We start from the raw sequence: 19,381 nt of genomic DNA on the forward strand, positions 1-19,381 counted from the left end.
AGCCATTCTTTCGATTCGTGTTTTTTTTGTAAAATGTTACGTTTTTGTAAAGGTCGAGCTGATGATTTCACTAAAGATTTCACTCCGGTTTTTTTTTCTTACTCCTCTCAGCAGCAAATTACTTTTCTAAAATGTGAGGAATTATTTAGCTGAAAAAAAATATATAAAAATGTTCTTTTTAGAAGCAGGATTTTTTTCCCCATCACTTCTAAAAAAAAATGGTTTTTTTTTATACTATGAATATGGAATGAAGTATTTATGAGCCTCGTGCTTTGCCAAGTCGTCTTAGCACATAAATGTCATTGTTGGTTCTACTGAAGTGCCTTCCATCCAAACGACATTTGAAAAATGGGGAGGAAAAAAATGAAAGAGGTGGAAAAAGCGGTTGTCCCTTTAATGTCAATGCTTTGATGCTCGTTTGCGTGCCTTGGGGGACAGTGTTAAACAGAGTGCCCACTGCTCTGAGTATTCTTGAGAAGAGTGTTTTTCCATTATGTGCTCTGAAAGCAGCAATTCTTTGTTCTGTACCTCTGATTTTTACTCTTAGATACGACTCCATCCCATAAATTCCCAACAGCAAACTCCCAGCTCCCAACATTAACTGTTTGAAGCATATCCGCGTCAATGAGCTGTTTTTGTAGGATCTCTATAGGGATTCATTGCTTACGATTTCGTCAGCTCTACCCCGTCCAGGATGCAAGCGATCATCAATAGCCAAGATAGCCTGAAGTCAATGAAATGTAAAGCACTTCTCTGGGGCTATCTTATGATCTATTTCTAAAACTGCTAACGAGCCCTGGTTTTTGCCATTCTAGAGGAACATAGAAAAGATTGAAAAAAGGATTTATACGAATATAGCTCTTTACGTTTGACTCAATTATCTTTGACCAGTTAGCAGATACACTAATATAAAAAAGTACAAACATAAAAAATATTTTTTTTAAAATAGACATAGGAAGCGCAACGAAGAGATCTGTGCTCTGGCCAGCAGATGTCTGGGATATTTCCGAATGGTACTGTGCATTTTTTATGAATAAAATATATTGGGTATTCATTCAACCCAAAAACAGGACAGTGAATCAATAAGAAATCAAGAAGAAACACTTCCCCGGAGGTGTGTCAGAGATTGACAAGTATTCTGACCAATGTGCTCTCGGGAGGAAGGGTTTTTTTGGATTCTCTTTAAAAAGTGGCAGTATTTTCTGAGTCCCCTGACGAAGCTAACGGTGAGCGAAACGCGCATCAGGCTTCCTATTAGGTCTAAATGGGAGCATATTTTGCTTTTTTTTATTCTCCTCTATTTATGGTGACTTCTTTATTTGGTATTTTTTTATTTTCTTAGTTCAGGTCACACAGGGAGTGTTCCATGCCGACATAACGCAATCATTTAGTTTTCGGATTGTAATTACTATATAATGAATGTCCGCAATCTCGGGCAACACTCATGTTCGTGTATTTTTAACCTATTCACCGCTGTCTAGTTACTTTTAATGTTCCCATTTCAATAGCAGAAAACTCTTAGGGTATCACAATAAAAGTTATGTTTTTGGACTTTCACTATTTGTTTTAGGATTTAGTTTGATTTGGTGGCTGTATTTTTTTAGTACTTTTTTGCAGCTTCTATGTAAATGGAATTGTTTTAATGGATATTTAAATAACTCAAATTATTTTTTTAATCATAAGTTTCCTATAAAAAGCCTATTTGGTTCCTTCTGCATCGATTTAGAATTATTATTATTATTTTTTTTTACAAGATGAATAGAAAAAAATACAGCACTATACGAATACGTTTACATAACGATCCATTATTATAAAAGGACAAATGCCCGTTTGCTGGCTTAGAACCCAAGGCACAAAATAAAAACCTAAAATGACATTCATTAGCTGAATATTGATCTTGTTAGTGCTTGAATTTCCAGCCGCAAAGCTTTAAGTAAAAGTGCATTAATTTTAACGCATGCTCTCCACGGCTGTCACTTTCAATTCAGGCAAGAATCGAAGTCCTCACTTTAGTCCTGATGTATTTTACGAAAATAAAAAAGCTTTTTGTTATAACGCACACCGCTTCCATTCCAGAATAGTAATTTGTTTCGAAAGAGGCCGATGGCAGAAGCGTAATGACTAGCATGAAATACATTTTAACCTCTTGTAACTGAATTAGCAGCCAGACTGTTTCTTAATTAGAGGCAAATTAAAAGGACCTTTGCCAACAGCTGCTCCAAAGTATAGGACGCAGCCATTCTTCTTGTTTGGGTGGAATCTTGTAAACGAGGGAGAAAGCCAAAATCTGGAGAGACGATGGAACAACGGACCCCTTTCACTTCTCTCTGTAGGTGTCTTGGAAACCAGAACACTGTTGTGTAAATAAATGCCACCTTTTTCCAACATCTGGACAAAAAGTTAGCAGTCATTTAAATAGCGCCATGCAGGTTGGTGAAGTAATGATACAAAGTTATGGGTTTTATGAACAGGTTTATTGTAGATTTGCATGAATCAAACTTGGTGATCTATTATGCCGGTTCCGCACTCCGTGCCGTGTCACTTAGTCATTATAGAAAATACAAGTTATTGACGTGGAATCTCTGCATGTAGAGACGTTGTATAGGGCTCGTTCTCTAGGGCAAAAGGCATCAGGTTGTACAATTGTGGGCCATCATTCAGTGTTCTGTAGGTATAAGCATGCCGTTTTCTTACTGATGTCTCTTGGTCACGAAGGTCCAAGGCATACAGTGGCGCATGCATGAATCTCTTGCAAGGTTGTCCATAGAAGAAACAGCACTGATGTTGCTGGTATATCCTGAAAGCAAATAATTTGTGCCTGATGTCCCTGACAGCTCAACCTTTCAGAGACCCACAGACTAAAGGAGTATCATACGGACAGATTCATATGCTGGGAGCCTAGACCTCTGCGTGTATGAGGGATGTAGACCATGTCCGTTTTACACAAACCCAACTGGAAGCAGAAACATTTATTTATGGTGGTCGTGGAGCAAAGCGTAACAAAGTGTCACGAGTGAATCCATGCTGGCCATTGTCATGTTTCAAATACCCACAAAGCTAGATGAGTTACAGATATTCATACTGGACTTTCTTGCAAGAGAGATGCTATATCCACAACGTACGCTTGATGCATGTAGGACAACTCCTACTATCTGGGTCTCTTTTAAGAACAAGCTATACTGCCATATTTCTCTTTATTTAACCAGAAATATGTTTATATACCCATTTCTGTGCGTTTCCGATTCCTTCTAAACCTTACATATAAATTTCACATTCAAAAGGCAGCTTTCCAAGGTGTCTTAGGTCTGCTGACCCATCAGGTTTCAAATATGTTAATAACGTAAAGCAGGTCAAGGTGCCAAAAAAAAAAAAAAGAAAGTTAGAATACCCACGGTCAACTAAATCAATTGCAATGTAAATGCTTACTGTTCCTTATATATGGATCTGTTGAGTAATACATTTTGGTAGTCATTTGACCCCAAGCCGAAGGAAAAGGAATAGAGGTCATGAATATGTCACGGAAATCACTAGATGTCTCACGCTCACATATTGTAACACATTTAATTTGGGTTGTAATTGAAATGAACGAAAACAGCAAATTTGTTACCCTTTTCAGAATACATGAACCGTATGAAAATGGATAGGACAGTGACAGTGCTCAAGGTCTCTAATTAAATTCACACGTCCGGAATGAGATTTTAATCCTTTGCATGCTGAAAAGATCTTCATTGATCGATGTTGCTCAGAACGCCCTATAAAAAATAAATGTTCTGTTCATTACCACCTAATCATAGAAATTACATTTTCCCATACATCTCTATACTCTACATCTCTATATATTTTATTTCCGGTTGACCTGCTTGGATCTGCGGACCTAGTCGGCCTAGGGCCGCTGGACATAAGGCTAAGCTGGTCATTTAAACCAGTTGGTGAATAGCCTGGGATATGTTTCTTGGGCCTTTTATGTATCGAGCCCTTTCTGTTTGATATCGCTTTAAATGCAAGGCGCTAGCCAAAAGCATTGGTTAACCAGATGCTGCTAAAGTCATGATAAACTATTCAAAAGTCCCCATTAAACGGCGTACACCTTGCAATTTTATAGTCCTACTAAAGTATAAAGCCCTGCAAATATGGATTTTGTGCATCTCTTTATTACTTTTCTTCCCGTCCTTATTGTACGGCGGGTTCTTTATTGCACGGTCCATGCTCTGTATACAAGCTGCCATTTTTCATTTCATGGCCTGCTGATGAAGCTCTCGTCTGTCCTACATTCTTTCTGCTTCAATGCCTTAACTTTACAAGGTCTCGCCTCTCCACGCATTAAACCTTCCACACCATGTAATAAATATTTCCACGTGCCACAAAGTCTTTGTGTAACACAGTCAAGGATAGGCTATAAATGTATCTGGAAGTGAATCGCTATTATCTGTGTAAAACGCTGGGAATAACAGGTCGGGAACGACCTCATTTGTACTTAAGAAAATTAATGAACTTTAGGTGTAAATCTTCCTCTTCTTAATTAAGACAGAGGTTTGACTCTACCCTTTAATCCTTTCTGGACATAGTAACTTGGTACTGAAGGTTGTAAAAAAGACACAAGTCCTTCAATTGCAACCTCTCTGTTGATCACATTGGAGCCATTTCGAGTTGTGCCTAAAAAAGGGAATAGGAAAAAAACAATAAAACAAATAGAATCAAAATCCTTTGTGACTCCAAAATATTAATCAGATTTTTCACTGTTTTTTTGTAGTGTAAACAAATGAAACTTCTCAAGCCTTTCTTCATAACTAAGACGTTGTGTTCCCCTTACTATGTTTGTAGCCCACCCCGTGTACTCTTTCAAGCTCTGTAATGCCTTTTGTAAGAACAGCCACCATATTCAAGATGAGGTCCAACCGTTGATTTGAAGAAAGAGAGAATTCTATTTTCCTCCTGCGAGTTAACATGGAGCGACTTCTCGCTGATTTACCTATGCATTGTGCAGGGTCTGCTCAGCCATTCTTGCTCATTTGGGAATCTCCTTCAAAATGATTAGTGAGGCTGTGAGCTGTAATTTTAGCTAGACTTTTATCTTGGAGTTCTGTGGGTGAGAAGATGTCATATTTATCTCTAGGCGTACTGTAGGACCCTTTGCAGGGCTGCTGGGGGGGGTAACATCTCTGATACCTCCATAAACTAATTCTCTTTTAGATGTTCTTTGATCTATACATTTACTAGCCTCATACAAAGCATTCATTCTTGCACAAAAAGGGTCCTGATCATGCTGCTTGTCAACCTTTAAAATGAAACCGGATAACGTGTGTTCTCTGATTTTTGTTTTAATTGCGTTTCTTGTATTTTGTGTAGACCCTGAAAGTTTAATGCAGGCCTTGGAAGATCTGGATTATCTGGCGGCTCTTGACAACGACGGAAATCTCTCTGAATTTGGGATAATTATGTCTGAGTTTCCATTGGATCCACAGCTGTCAAAATCTATTTTAGCCGCCTGCGAATTTGACTGCGTAGACGAAATGCTGACGCTGGCTGCCATGGTTACAGGTATTGTACATTAAAACAATGGGTCGCTCTATTCTGCATATTAAAAAGTGGACGTCCTACTAATATTGCAGACGCAGGAAAGGTTAGGCAATCTGTCGGCAGTCAGCGTGCAGAGCCAGTGGCCATGTATTTGAATGCAAATGAGCGGTATATCACTTCTTAACACAAGACGACTAAAGTTTCAATAAGACCGATGATAACGATTTTTCTGTTGCCGGGAATCTGATTGACCAGATCTGGCGTCGGAATCTCAAAGTCTCAAAGCTCTACATCTTTTTTTTTTTTCTTCCACATGGGAATTTAAAGAAGATATAACAAGACAGAAAAAAAATATTTTAGCAGCATAAATAAACCGAGCAAATAATTTATACAGCAATCCCTTTTGTCCCTGCAGCTCGGGATTAGCATTTTTATGTAATCCATTCTGCTAAAATACATGCTGTACTGTTACAGGGGGGGCCGTGCATTGTTCACGTTAAAATACAAGCAGCGTAGGCAGACCTCAACCGAAATCATCCTAAAGAGTTTGTTAAAGCGGGAGTCCCATTGTGTATGCACAAGTACTGTACAATACATAGTGTATCAAAATGTGTAGCACTTTTATATATCCTCTCTCTCTCTCTATATATATAGAGAGAGAGAGAGAGAGAGAGAGAGAGAGAAAGAGCTTTGTATATTTCATTTTAAAAACTATTTACATTTTGCTGTATAACCGCTTTATCATGCATACATTCAACTGTCTTTGTGAATTTTTTTCTTTTTACTTGTTAGATTAAAATGGTAATTAGCGAGATTGGAGAAAAAAACTATACGCTAATATTAGGTATTGCATGCTGCATTAAAAATGGGCTCCAATGCAAATTGCAGAATGCATCCATTGTTTTTTGGTGCGACTGTTCCATTTACATCCTCCCCTGGCTCCTACTACAGATAGCCCTGGTATATAAACTTCTTGCACATGCTCAGTAGCTCTGCCATCAAAGTCAGTGAAAGAGCAGCCAATCACGTGTATGCTAGCAAAACATCAGTGTGCAGAGAGCACATATGTGATTGGCTGTTGCTACTGAGCATGTGCAGGAAGCATACTAAGGTTTGCTCCTTGCTTTCGGTAGAGGCTCCCAGGGGAGGGGCAAAATAATACAGAAGCCTCATTTCCTATCGGCAATAACTAAAGAATGCCTGCACCGATTTGCATGCAGTAAAATGCATTGAGGTCTACGCAAAATGCACTCTAATATGCATTTAACATGAAAATAAGGCTGGGGTCCTCCTTGGATTTGTAACACCTTCTAACCAGGTATTTATTTCTTTATTTACGGAAGCTCCAAACTGTTTTTTGAGTCCACCCCAGGAAGCAGAAGCAGATGTCTCAGTTTGTAGAACGAAATATTTACATGCTGCGGGGGATCACTTTACTCTTATAAACATCTACAATGAATATGAACTGTTAAGAAAAGCAAATGCCAGCCAATGTAAGTAAGATGCCCGTTGTTAACCGTACTTTATTTTTTTATGATTACATTTAGTAAGCATAAAGTGAATATATAGTGTTTGTTTAAGGGTTAGATTCCAAGTTTCACAAATACCATAACATATGGTTGGACTCTGTGTTGTTGCGCGGCGCCGCTGCGTTATGAATAAATTGTAGGCCGATGTGTTGTTAAGTTTGCATTTTGTCATCCATAAGGAATGAAACAAACCTAGCAACTGGAAAAATGCACAGTTCAACTAAATTCTTCAAAAAGTTTTTTTTAAATTGTGACACGTTTAGCAAATTTCTGACCACTTAACTTACCAATAAAATTTTGCCAAAAAATGCAGTTATGTTTTGCCATTAACTTTTCTAATTGGGACTAAAAAAAGAAAAATGAAAGGATTATTAATGTAGTCCCGACCCCCCCCTTCTCCTTTCTTTTTATTTTGGAACTTTAAGTGAAAGGGGATTACATTTTAGCAGTTCTCTTCTTTTCTTATTTAATTCCTATTTTATTACAGGGCTTGAGTGAAAATTAAAAATAATTGTTTCACCTAAAATGGTAGAGGACTCATTTATTGATTTTTATTTTTTCCTCTCGGCAGCAGAGCAAGAAAATACTCTGATCTCGTGCCTTATCTTAATTTAAGGGATCCCCAAAACCTTTGCAAATATTTCAAGCAAATGTATATTCCCAAATATACAATTCATAGTATAATCTAAAACAAGATAAAAACTTAGTTCTTAAATAACATGAAGTCATCTTTTTTTATGTACATTCTTGCAGACGATGTTGAAAAATGGTGTCACGATTACTTCCTAAACTTCTCGGCGCTGGAGATGGCCCGAGTGATTAGAGCCGAACTCCTTGACATTATGAGACGCATCGAGCTTCCAATTTCAGAACCAGCTTTTGGCTCAGAGGAAAATGTGCTTAACATCCAAAAGTCACTTCTGTCTGGATACTTTATGCAGGTAAGAAGAATTTAGTAGGGTCCCAAGGGGAGATGTTAAAACTATCATGGCACAATGGTTCTACCCCACCACCACCTCTCAGAAAAGCCCCAGTAACTCTCTCTAGTGCTAGGGGTGTGTTCCAGCACAAGCCTCGAATTATACATCGACAAACCTCACGTAAATCTGCGTCTGGATACTCGTCTAAGTGACGGTACATGTGGGGAACTGTCAGCAGATGACGAGTGTAGCGAATCCAGAGGCATACGACTTCAAAACCGATACTATTCTTGAGTGCAGCAAGACCAGATCCACGTGAGATATTCGGTAATATCAGCTGTTCTAGGATTGTAAGTGTTTTAAATAATGGGATCATGCCGCTATCAGGGTGGCTACAGGGATCATGCCGGTTCAGAATATTATAATATAAATATATATATATATATAAATATATGTGTATATATATATATATATGGGTTAAGTTGCGCAGTTATGAATATATAAATATAATGTCTGCCAACCAAACCTCGTAACGGTACCTTGCTTCATTACAACAATATCGGTCGTTCTGTCACCTTTGCCTTATCTTGTTTGAGCGTTAAACATTTACCTTTATATTGTTTTCCTAGTTTTTAATCTTTGCTTTAATACTGTGGATACAGCAGTTTGTTTCTTTGTAAACAGGCAAACAGTTGCTATTTTTAGAGCCTCCATGACATGACCTTTTTCCTTAATGCGTATGTTTGCATCATTTTGACATCATCCGTATATCTTGGACCGACAGGTACCGATGTAACCCGTCGGGGTTCCTACACAAACAAAGCAATAAAGTGAAATTCTAAAAACACTACTTAAGCGCTGGTGGTCAATTATTTTTAATTATTCCATTACTTCTAGATCGCTCGGGATGTGGACGGTATGGGAAACTACATTATGTTGGCACATAAGCAGGTGGGTCAGCTGCACCCGGTTTCGGTCTACTGTATGAATCAGAAGACTCCGGAATGGATTCTTTTTCATGATTTCAGTGTGTCGGATAGAAGCTATATCAGGATTGCATCAGAAATCACCCCAGACCTGTAAGTATTAGCTCTTCAGAATTTAAATCAAAGCGACCTGCGATGCACTCATTTACAGCTATTACACCTTGTAACCAGCAACTGTTACCTGATAAGGTCTTTTTATTTTATTTATATCAATGTAAACTTTGCCTTGCCAGTGATGGGTGTATTTACTAAGCCAGTTAATTAAGGGTTAATCCCAGTGAGATTCTTCAGCAAGATCTAATATTGTAAAATAGCATGCACACTCAGTGTTTTGACCCATAGAAGTTCATCAAAGGTCCAAGAAATTAGAAGACCTACAACTCATAACTATGAAACTTCAATACCTTTGACATCTGATAAGGATACGATCAGGGAAGCGGATGGTGCCAGTCATTCCCTCTTCGTGGTTTCCATGCGTTGGACATCTCAAGATATTTAATCATGGGTGAAATTGTTGGCCGTGCATGGGATTTCCCATATAACCGGTTTATTTTTTTATTTATTTCTGTGTTGGAATTATTACCCTAACATTTGCAGAGCGCAAGTTTCTTTCTAAATTTCTGAAATCTGGTCTGCACCGGCTGTTCAAGAAGGGCTGAGCAGGCCATGTGCATGGGGGGGGGGACATCATGAATGTCCCCACTGATACTACTACGCCCTATGTAGACCAGACATGACACCTTTTTGCAGGAAACGCTGCCTTGAGTGTTCTTCATAATAGACAGTGAGATCTGGGAACTGAAATGCTTACCCCCAGAGCTTAAATGGTCTGAATGCTTCATGGTTTGCTCTGCCATGCATTCTTGTGGATCTACAAAATGTCTTAATGTTCTAGTTGTGGGACAAAACATGTTTAAGAAAAATGGACGAGTCAGACTGCAGATTCATAGCTAACCTTTTCAGTAACACCAAAAAATAAACTTGACCTGTATAATAATTTAAGTAAAAAGCACAACCTCTTTTTTGACAGGTTCGTGCAGATGGTTCCTCAATATTACTTCACCAACCTGCCACCCAGTGAAAGCAAAGAGATACTGCAAAAGGCTTTAGACCACATGTCTTCTATGTCAACAATCGAAAAGCCCCAAGAAGAGGAAGATGGTGTATATGACAATGAAGCTGCCGGCTCGGCAGAACAGAGATGTGTTATACAATGACCTTGCCTACCGAAGAAGGCTCCACAAGTGCAATATGTGTTCCAGGACCAGGAGGACTTTAATAAGCTGTGAATATCAGATCATGTGCATCATCAGAGAAAACAGACAGATGTTACACACATTTCTACTGCTTTTTGTATAGGTAATTGTGTTGTCAATGGCTGTTAAAATAATTAAAAATAAAGTCTGTTTATTTTGTGTTTTTTCTCTAGATGGCTTCGGACATGTTTTACAAGCTGTTTTGAAGGGTTTTTGATATTCATGGTTTTTTTTTCTCCCATTATAAGATGCAAAAGATTCTACAAGATACATGAATAAGGTTTTACACAGCAGAATATAAAAAGCCAGTGGTTTGTCAATGCAATACATACAAGTGTATAAAACCTTTTTTTGGGGACTAGGAAACCATTCACACTGCTAAATATTCTTTGAATTTTTCCATGATTGAATTCATTCTGTTTGCCGGAACCAACATCACGGTTCTTAAGGGTTTCATAGGCACATCATCAAAAGACCATCGTCCTCCCAGCTGCGTGTCGCTCTCCTCCTGCACAGAGTAGCTGAACTTCAGAAGAGCTTCCTGAGAATTAAAGGAGCATCATCAGTAATTCCGCTTTGAACACAACCCCAGCTGCATATTTATTCAAAATAACACGGCTCTACTTAAAGCAGTCATAGAAATATGGCAACCAACCACTTTCTTTATGAAAGCTACCAAGCAAAAGGGAATAGCGCGTTCCTTCCGGTTAATGTGCACGTTGATTGCTTACACGTGGCCCTATAGCAATTAACGTACAATTCCACAAATATTTTCCTTAACACTGTTAATGTCAGATCAATGCTTTCAACAAGTAGGAGAAAAGCCTTCTGCTGGCAAGCGGTCAACTTGGAGGTGAAGGTCTTGACCAACTTGGTCATTTCTAGGGTGCCTGTGAGGCCCAAACTTGTTCAGCTCTTCAATACAACTTGCCTGCCTTAACTGTGAAGGTAACTAAATATAAAGGGTTTCAAAAATAGTCTCTTAGCTGTTTGGATCACTAGTAGTCCATACCCTGGCTTTGAAATCTGTACCGTTAAAGAAGCAGAAAAGAGGTGCGTCGGTCTGCGGTCTACTGCTGTAATGGATCGGCTCATAAATCTTTCCAATTCATAATCGCTTGAAAATCACATTAAAAAAAGATGTGCTGGATCGTCAGTGATTACAGAAATCTAAAGCATGACCAGTGAATTAATTACCTTTAATTATTACATTCCAGACCCTCACCATACATTTTATATCTCGCCGCTCATCAATTGGGAACTCATAGTACATTCAAATATACATATGCAGTTTTAATTAAATGAAATTGAGCGTGCATTAGCTCTACAAGATTCTCTTCCAACAGATATAAGGCTGCTGTAAAATACATTTTATGGCCGTATTAAAATCGAGTTTAACGGCATAAAATACTTCTCAACGGGTGACGGACAACACTTGAGATATCGCAGGTGCCAAAATGATGGACCGCGGAACATTTCCACATGAAAAAATGAACAAGTTAAATAAGCCCCATTACTCTTCCACTGGCTACTTAATACATGCTCTAAGAATTTATGAAATGTATTTGCACGCACTGTTAGTGTTTAGTTCTATTTAGCGTGAGCCGCTATTTATTCTGTTCAGGTGGAAACACCTGGTATAATATAGACGAGTGTTAATTGGCAGGACTAGGAGCAGCCAAGCCGTTACATTTTTATTTTAATGCTATTTAGCACGCTTTAGCTTTCCTCCCTATGCTTACAAGAGTGAGTCTCATTTCTGCTGAACCTACTATTGCGATAAGATAACTTTTAACCCGAAGCTCAGGAGCATGGCGGTCAGGATCAATTCCTCCATTATCCGCAGCCTTCCACGTTCCAAGAGTAGGGGGAAGAGAGGCACCGACAACATTGTGGGATGGAGAGGGACAGAAGGGATTTTTTTTTTCTTCAACTAAAGGGCGAGTTGTAATTCCAAAGTCCTTCGATAAACTTTCCCATGAAATGCATCATCTGCCTTAGCCGAAGCACATATATATGATAATGTGAAAAAGGGAGCACTAAATAACGAGGGATAGTTTCCGAAGATGGATTCAATTACGGCTCCCCTTTAAAACTGTAATGAAAACGCACAAAATGGCAGACACAGCAAAAACACATGAATTTTACTATATTCACCTCGTAGAAAAATTCTTCTTCTGCATTTGCAAACATTAGATCATTCTTTGGCGAAGATCCCGTCCTTCCTTTGGCTTTCTTTGCAACTTCCACAAAGGTTTTACTTAAAATGAGATAGTAATAGCACCTCCCGCACGGTTTGTTGGTCCGTTGGGCTTCTGCCAATTCCTTCCTGTTTAAAATAAATAAAAAGGAACAGAGAATGTTATAAAGTATGTTACTTTGTCGAACAGGCTGATTAGTTATTTTTATATAGCGCCATCATATTCAGTAGCGCTGTACAATGGCTTCAATTCTGAACAGCAGTTACAAAGCAGAACACTGCAGCACTTTGTGTCCCTATCAGTGTCTGACAATAGCAAGCTTAGAATGTACTGGAGCCATAAATGGTTAAAAGGACACTCCATTCATTATATATATCACGCATTTGTGATCCTGTAATCAAACTCCTATCATACCCAGATTCCAGCATGTACTGGCTGCCTGGGCATGATAGGAGTGTGATTGCTGTTATATAATATAGTTAGATTTTTTTTGTCCAATTTTGGTGTGTTTAACCACACTTATTAAACATAAGTAACACACCAAAATAGGACAAAAAATTCAATAACCATAATATATTACTGTTATTGAATTTTTTGTCCTATTTTGGTGTGTTACTTACTTTTAAATAAAAGTGTGTTTTTTTTGTTTTTTTTTTTAATGTGGGGGGGTCATTTTCGGTTTCGGCCAAGTGAATCCTGAATTTTCGGTTTCGGTCCAGAATTATCATTTCGGTGCATCCCTGATAACGGTAATTGTGCAGATTTAAAGATCCATTATGAATGACCTGCTTACATTGTCTGGTGTATACGAGGACAACTCGCTGCAATTAAACCTCACCGAATAAGCCTCAGACAGAAATAAGGCACCCAGAATATACAACATATAAAAACTATAGCTTCTATCTAAATAAATACAAAGTAATTCCGACGGCTTTTGTAAATGGAAACAAAAGGCTAAGACTTTGAACTAATGTATTTCACAAATTTTCAAAGCCATAGAAACACATTTATTTTTCTTATCAATAGCACTTACATTCGAATATCACACCGAGTACATTATACAGTATATACGGTAAATGTGCTTTTTTTTTTAAGAATGTTCCAAGCTGTGACTGCTGCCAGCCCCGCGAATTCCACCTACTCAACAAAAATCAATCCCATTCAATCGCTGCAGTCCATACGCAGCCAAGGCCCTTACGAGAACCACCGTTCCAACTAAAGGTTTTTTTCCCCAAAGCTAAGAAAGGAACCTGATCGCAGCATAGAAACTGTCTCGTAACTAATTATATTAAAAATAAAATACTTATTATGGGAACAGAGGCATTGTCTCATATCACGTCTAAACGCTTCACTTACGATCCGCTGCTCAGCATACAGGCTGCCGCCATATGGCAGCCCGTCGATTCGCTTCTCTAATAGTACACTGTACTGATCACCTAACCCCAGCAGTGTCCTGGGGGCTTTTTAGTTAATTTGTGCTGTGATCATAACCAAATTTACCGCTGTTCTGTCAGTCTACAAACCAATAATCTTTGGACGTCCTAAGGCGAGCCTCTGATTATAGTCTGCATATCTGCGTGCGCTCCGCGGCTGTGTAATTAACAATTCATAGCGTGTGGATTTAATGGCATTTGTCCCGGTACAAACACTATATTTCACAGTTCGTGACAGAATAACGAGAAAAAGGGGCTGGAGCCATTTATAGTTTTTGTAGCAATTACAGGGATTTTTAATGTTAACCTCTGACACACCAAGTAGGCTAAACATTAGATATTAGTGTGGCTAGATTTATGAAAGTTAAAAATTCTGCAAAAGATTATACTACGGCTTAGGATAATAAGGAAAGCATTATTCTTTACTCAATACGGTACTATTGCTTTCTAATGACTAACAAAAAAAAAAATGAATAAACGCAAATGTATTTATTTTAAGTGTGAAGGGGCAGTTCCATGTACACACAACACACACACAATTACACTACAGGAACATATACAGTGCTACGGAATTTGATGACGCTATATGAAACAATAAATAATAATAAAAGAAATATCACGTGGCATTAAATTAATAATCAATCTGTTCTTGGCAAATCTGACACCCTCAGGACCAGAAAATAACTAAGCAAAGCGATCCTTAAATGTCCAATATCCTACTACTTGGCTTCAGGCTGAATTAGCTGCTAGAAACAGGGTGTCCCGTGTATTATCCGCTACGTATCGGGGGACATCCCATGGAAAAATATTTTACTCTTGAGCAGAGTATTGAGAAACGTTCCCATAAAAGTCCTTTTATCTGCAGACTTGGAGGCGGCCATTGTTGTCAGTCATGTGATATTTTGGGGGACTTTCCCTGCTCAAACACCACACTAAACTGATGCTCTATGGCAATGCCGTCCCGTGACTCTGGATGGCTGATTAAGACCGAGTCACTCGACTGCTTACCGCAGGGCACTATAATAAGGAGTCAGTGTTTGTTAGTAGATTGGGCTATGATAACAGAGCTAGAGAACGGGCACACGGCTAATAGGCAGGTGCCCCAAAAGGTTTTTTGAAACGTATTCATAATCTAATAGTAATAAAAAAAATGTTGGGGAGTTCCCCCTTTTAACAACCCGGCCACACAATTTATCTTCATGATCAACGGAAAAAAGTATTAAAAAAAAATTGCAGCTGCTGAATCCCGACTCAAACTCGTCATTTGTATGATCTCAATATAAATGTCATCATTACATAGTTTCTTCTTTTGTCACATCTTCCAGAACTGTTGATAACGCCGGCACATTGTCTTGTATATTTTTTTTGCCTTTCACATTTTATACCAAATAGGAATTTCATATAACTGTTAACAAAACCCGGTAGCACACAGTAGCTCTCTCTTGACCTGCCCGACAGCAAAAACAACTGGGGACTTGCAATTACACGGCTATATATTATATAAAAAACAAAAAAATTGAATGCGTCTTATTTCCATTTATCACCCCAACATGATTGCAGCACGTAGATTTCTTTTTTGCTCTATACTTCAAACACATTTACATTTAAATAGCATCCTTGATGTGGACTGGGAGAAAATGAAACATAAAGACGTAGAAAAAGATTGGAAATGTTCTTACTGAAGCTGCTGGTGCAACGGCAGGGCAATTTGCGCTGGAACGTTAATGAATCTTTCGCTTAGGAGCAGACCAACTGGCTTGCTGATGTCATTCAGGGCCTTCTCAAACTGTTCCACCATGCTCTGCTCGCAATTCTTCTCGCAGTTACTCAAAATCAGCTCTTTGATTTCTTCAGCACATGGGGTACCCTTAAAATAACATTCATAATATGTATAGTATTAGATGTAATGTAAGAAACTTATTTTACTCAGAGAGCAGTAGACAAGTGTCAAAGCCTCTCAGCAGAAGCGGTAGAGGCTAATTTAGACCTTAATGCCCCTCTCATTCTTGTTTTCCTGAATCTAAGACGAGGCCGATCACTGATTAAGGACTGATATTTTCCGGCAGAATAAAAATGGGCTGTCAAACTGCATGTTACTAGAATTATATTTCTATTACTAGCTCGGAATAGTTCCATGTTATATTGATAATATTATTAACTATTATTATTATTACTTTTTTTTTTCTCCATGAACATGTTTCAGTAATATCAATGATTTTTTTTATTATTATTAATTTTATTATTATTATTTTTTTTTTTTTTAAGATCAGCTCTTGGTGTTATTATACACGTTGTTTTTAGTATGTAATTATATGTTTTTTTTCTGATTATATGTATTGTGGTATAATTTGTTAAAATGTACAGACATTTTCTGTTTTGTACTTTTTTTTTTTAATTAAAAAAAAAGACAAAAAAAAATATTAAGCAATGATAAATTATATCACGAACCAAAGCACATTTCTTTTAAATAAAGTACATTTTTGGTCAAGGAACCCAGCGCTGGTCTTTATGTTCGAAAAATGTTCGTTACATACTTTTTCAGCACAGTCTAAACTTACATTCAGCCCAGTTTGACAAGGACCTGCCAGACCTTAAGAATCTCATGCAATTTGTTGACCAGTCTTGATTTATTATATTAACCCCCAAAATCTGTAATAAATAAAAACGAGACTGGGCAATTCAATCTGGCAATTGTCAGAACGTGGAAAAACGAAACACTTTTTAAGCAGACGTTATCGGCGGGTGTAAATCCAGGTCGGTCACGCCAAAGCAAACTTAGGACGCAAGATAAATGACAGACGGCACAGACCGCTGCTTTTAAATCAATTTTCCGCGTGCCGTCAATCACCACTGGTTCTCCTTTACGGGCTGACTCAAAGTGGACTTTCCTTTTAAGCAACATAAAAGTTTGGGATTGTTAGGCTGCATTTCGTTTGAAGCAACAACTATTATTAACCAAGCTGCATATTTTAACAAAATGAGGAAAGCCTTTTGGTCTCAGAGTAGTCAATTGAAGAGGTTAAATACACACTAAAAGCCTGAAAAGACAGAGGTTATTGTTTAGTTAGCGGTGTTGCAACTGTTCCATGCAAGCTGTGACATTGTACCGATCAGTGGACAACTTGTAACAACTGTTACATTGTAGCTATAAAGCTAAACAACCGGTAACCAACTGGCAACCAGCTTGACTTTTTTTTTTTTTCTTTAAATGCCACCTGCCCCTTACTAACCCCATCAAGTAGGGGCACGTTATTGAAAGAGAATTCCCCAAAAAACATTAAATACCAAAGAAAAGCAAAAAAGGAACTGCTAAAATATAATTTTATTAGCAAAAAAGGAGAACTCAAAAAAATAGATTTTTAGCATTTTCTTTGTCTTACAAAAAAAAAAAAAAAAAAGTTTTGCAGAACTCTACCTGACCCAACTAAAACCTCGAATACAGCCCAGAAATAAAGTCTAGGAAATGCTGAATTTTCACAATGAATGATGAGCCAAAACAATAGTGGACTGTACTGAGTGTGAGTGTGAGTGTGTGTGTGTGGGGGGGGGCTCAAGTCATTATTTATGCACTCACCTTTCTCTCTGTTAGGTTCAAAAGGCTTATAAAGCCAAACACGTGGTCATCGTCATCATCATCACTTTCCTCCTGACCTTCAGCTTGCTGCGAAATTTGACAGCAAAGAAAAGGTTACAATGGAAGCGCATTCGCCAGATTTACAGAATAATACATTAATAGAAATACACATTTTAAGTTATTCTTGCCCAGTTTGTTTTGAGGTCTACAAAATTAATAGTAATGCTAAAACATATCTATAGGCTATGGTCTACAAATTTCCAAAAATACAAAAGGAGAAAGTAAGTGAATTTTTAAATAGGAAGACTCTCCATCCTTGGATAAACTCATCGGCATCCAAGATCCAAAGGGAATCTTTAGAAGTCCTTCAATCACGACTCAACCGGCTCCAGGAGATACAGTACAGATTGTGAACATCTCAGGTCTGGAGAAGTCTATAGAAAGATCTATTTCCTGACTAATAAAGTCTACAGAAACGATACAGGCAGATTAAAGTTACAAAGGTAGCGGCACTAAAGCATTAACCACCAATACATTAACGCTACAATCTTCTATAGCAAGTGCGATGCCAGTATTAATCCAACAATAGCCGGAGAGCCACGGGTTAACCCAACATGCTCTAAAGAATCCACATGCTAGTGGAAAGGGTTAAAGGTGAGCTGCCCAGGCCATGGTTTCCAGTAGGCCGTATTAATCAGTTTCTGGACTCAAGATCATCAAAAATCAGAAACCTAAGAAAGAGGGGTGTAGGAATAATCGCGGGGAACAGGAAGTTAAGATGACTGCGCCCATGGCACATAAGGCTGGCTTTTAGTACATATATATTGTGTATTATAATCATCGGCATGTAGTGTATAGAACTGTATAACGCGGGATTTGGGAATGTAACAGGTCAGCTTTAGGACAAAGCTTCTCCAAATGCACAAACGATCCCAAAAATTCCACCGTTAACCAGATTTTTGGTATCTATGTGGATTCCCATCATAGGATTCACCTACATTAAGTGGAATAAATTAAACACCGTTCTAGAACCAAAAAGAAACACTCGGGGACCGAATTGGAATTAACAGACTAAAATGCCATATATTTCCAGATAAAATAACCACCAGCGTAAGCGGCCATTTGCACAATAATATTCTTCGTTCCACAGACAAAAAAAATAACCCGAGGACCAATGCGGCCATTAATGCAGCTTTTAATAGGCAGCAATTAATTATTCATGCCACGCTGAATGTACCGTTAAGAAAATGTTACCTTAATGACGCTTCCAATGTGATTCTGCTGAATCAAGAGATCTGCCAACGCCGAGATATCCACGTGGGCTTTCAGGAAGAGCTACAAGAAAGCAAAGTGCTTAGAAACTCCACGGAGAACATTTCCAACAAGTATTCATCGCAGAAACGGTTTGAACCTTGGCTTCCCGCACAGCACAGATTTCACGCATGTAAGTAACACACAAATTGGGTTTGTATCAGAGAAGAAACGGCTATTCTTGTAGAGAAGAAACGCTTATTAGAGAGCTTTTTGTACTAATCACAAGCACTGTTGGGATAATATACTGGAGGAGGCAGTCGGTGGCACGGCCTGCGCTAGGCATCGGGCAGCAGCGAAGAAATGCGCCACCGCGACAGGCTTAGGATAAGATTAACATAAGACCGGACCAAAGAGTTGTACGTAATTAGCGATTTATCACGTTGATTAAATATATTTTGCACAAAGCCCCCTTTCATGCTAGTATAATGTATACAAGGTTCAGCACATTGTATTTAACCACGTTTGCATTTTACCTGCTTTAGTAGCTTCTTGATGCCATCATGTTCACGGTCAGAGATTGCGTGGGCTTCAAACTCCACATTCACTTCCTGAAAAAGCACAAATTAATATCACAGGACAACAATGAAATGCTGGCATACAAAAAAAAAAAATCAAGTAAACCAACAACTGCCGTAAAATTCATAACACAAG

At 38.3% G+C, this 19,381-nt stretch overlaps 2 protein-coding genes across 5 annotated transcripts in view; one reads left to right on the forward strand and one right to left on the reverse strand.

Moving 5' to 3' along the window:
• Positions 1–10,271, forward strand: part of DHX32 (DEAH-box helicase 32 (putative)) — a 30,319-nt gene extending 20,048 nt beyond the window's left edge. For all 3 annotated transcript variants that reach the window (XM_053450941.1, XM_053450942.1, XM_053450940.1), the window contains 5 exons: positions 5,347–5,538; positions 6,861–7,010; positions 7,800–7,987; positions 8,864–9,045; positions 9,983–10,271. In XM_053450941.1, the coding sequence (XP_053306916.1) occupies positions 5,347–5,538; positions 6,861–7,010; positions 7,800–7,987; positions 8,864–9,045; positions 9,983–10,169 (899 nt within the window). In that variant the 3' untranslated portion in view covers positions 10,170–10,271. The remainder of the gene's footprint in view (positions 1–5,346; positions 5,539–6,860; positions 7,011–7,799; positions 7,988–8,863; positions 9,046–9,982) is intronic.
• BCCIP (BRCA2 and CDKN1A interacting protein) overlaps positions 10,198–19,381 on the reverse strand; it is an 88,539-nt gene continuing 79,355 nt past the window's right edge. For both annotated transcript variants that reach the window (XM_053450946.1, XM_053450947.1), the window contains 6 exons: positions 19,204–19,278; positions 18,671–18,751; positions 17,417–17,503; positions 15,522–15,709; positions 12,366–12,537; positions 10,198–10,749 (listed from right to left, as the gene is read on the reverse strand). In XM_053450946.1, coding sequence (XP_053306921.1) covers positions 10,579–10,749; positions 12,366–12,537; positions 15,522–15,709; positions 17,417–17,503; positions 18,671–18,751; positions 19,204–19,278 — 774 coding nt within the window. In that variant the 3' untranslated portion in view covers positions 10,198–10,578. The remainder of the gene's footprint in view (positions 10,750–12,365; positions 12,538–15,521; positions 15,710–17,416; positions 17,504–18,670; positions 18,752–19,203; positions 19,279–19,381) is intronic.

The sequence above is a fragment of the Spea bombifrons genome, chromosome 11 (genome assembly GCF_027358695.1).
Source record: "Spea bombifrons isolate aSpeBom1 chromosome 11, aSpeBom1.2.pri, whole genome shotgun sequence".
Lineage (NCBI taxonomy): Eukaryota > Metazoa > Chordata > Amphibia > Anura > Pelobatidae > Spea > Spea bombifrons.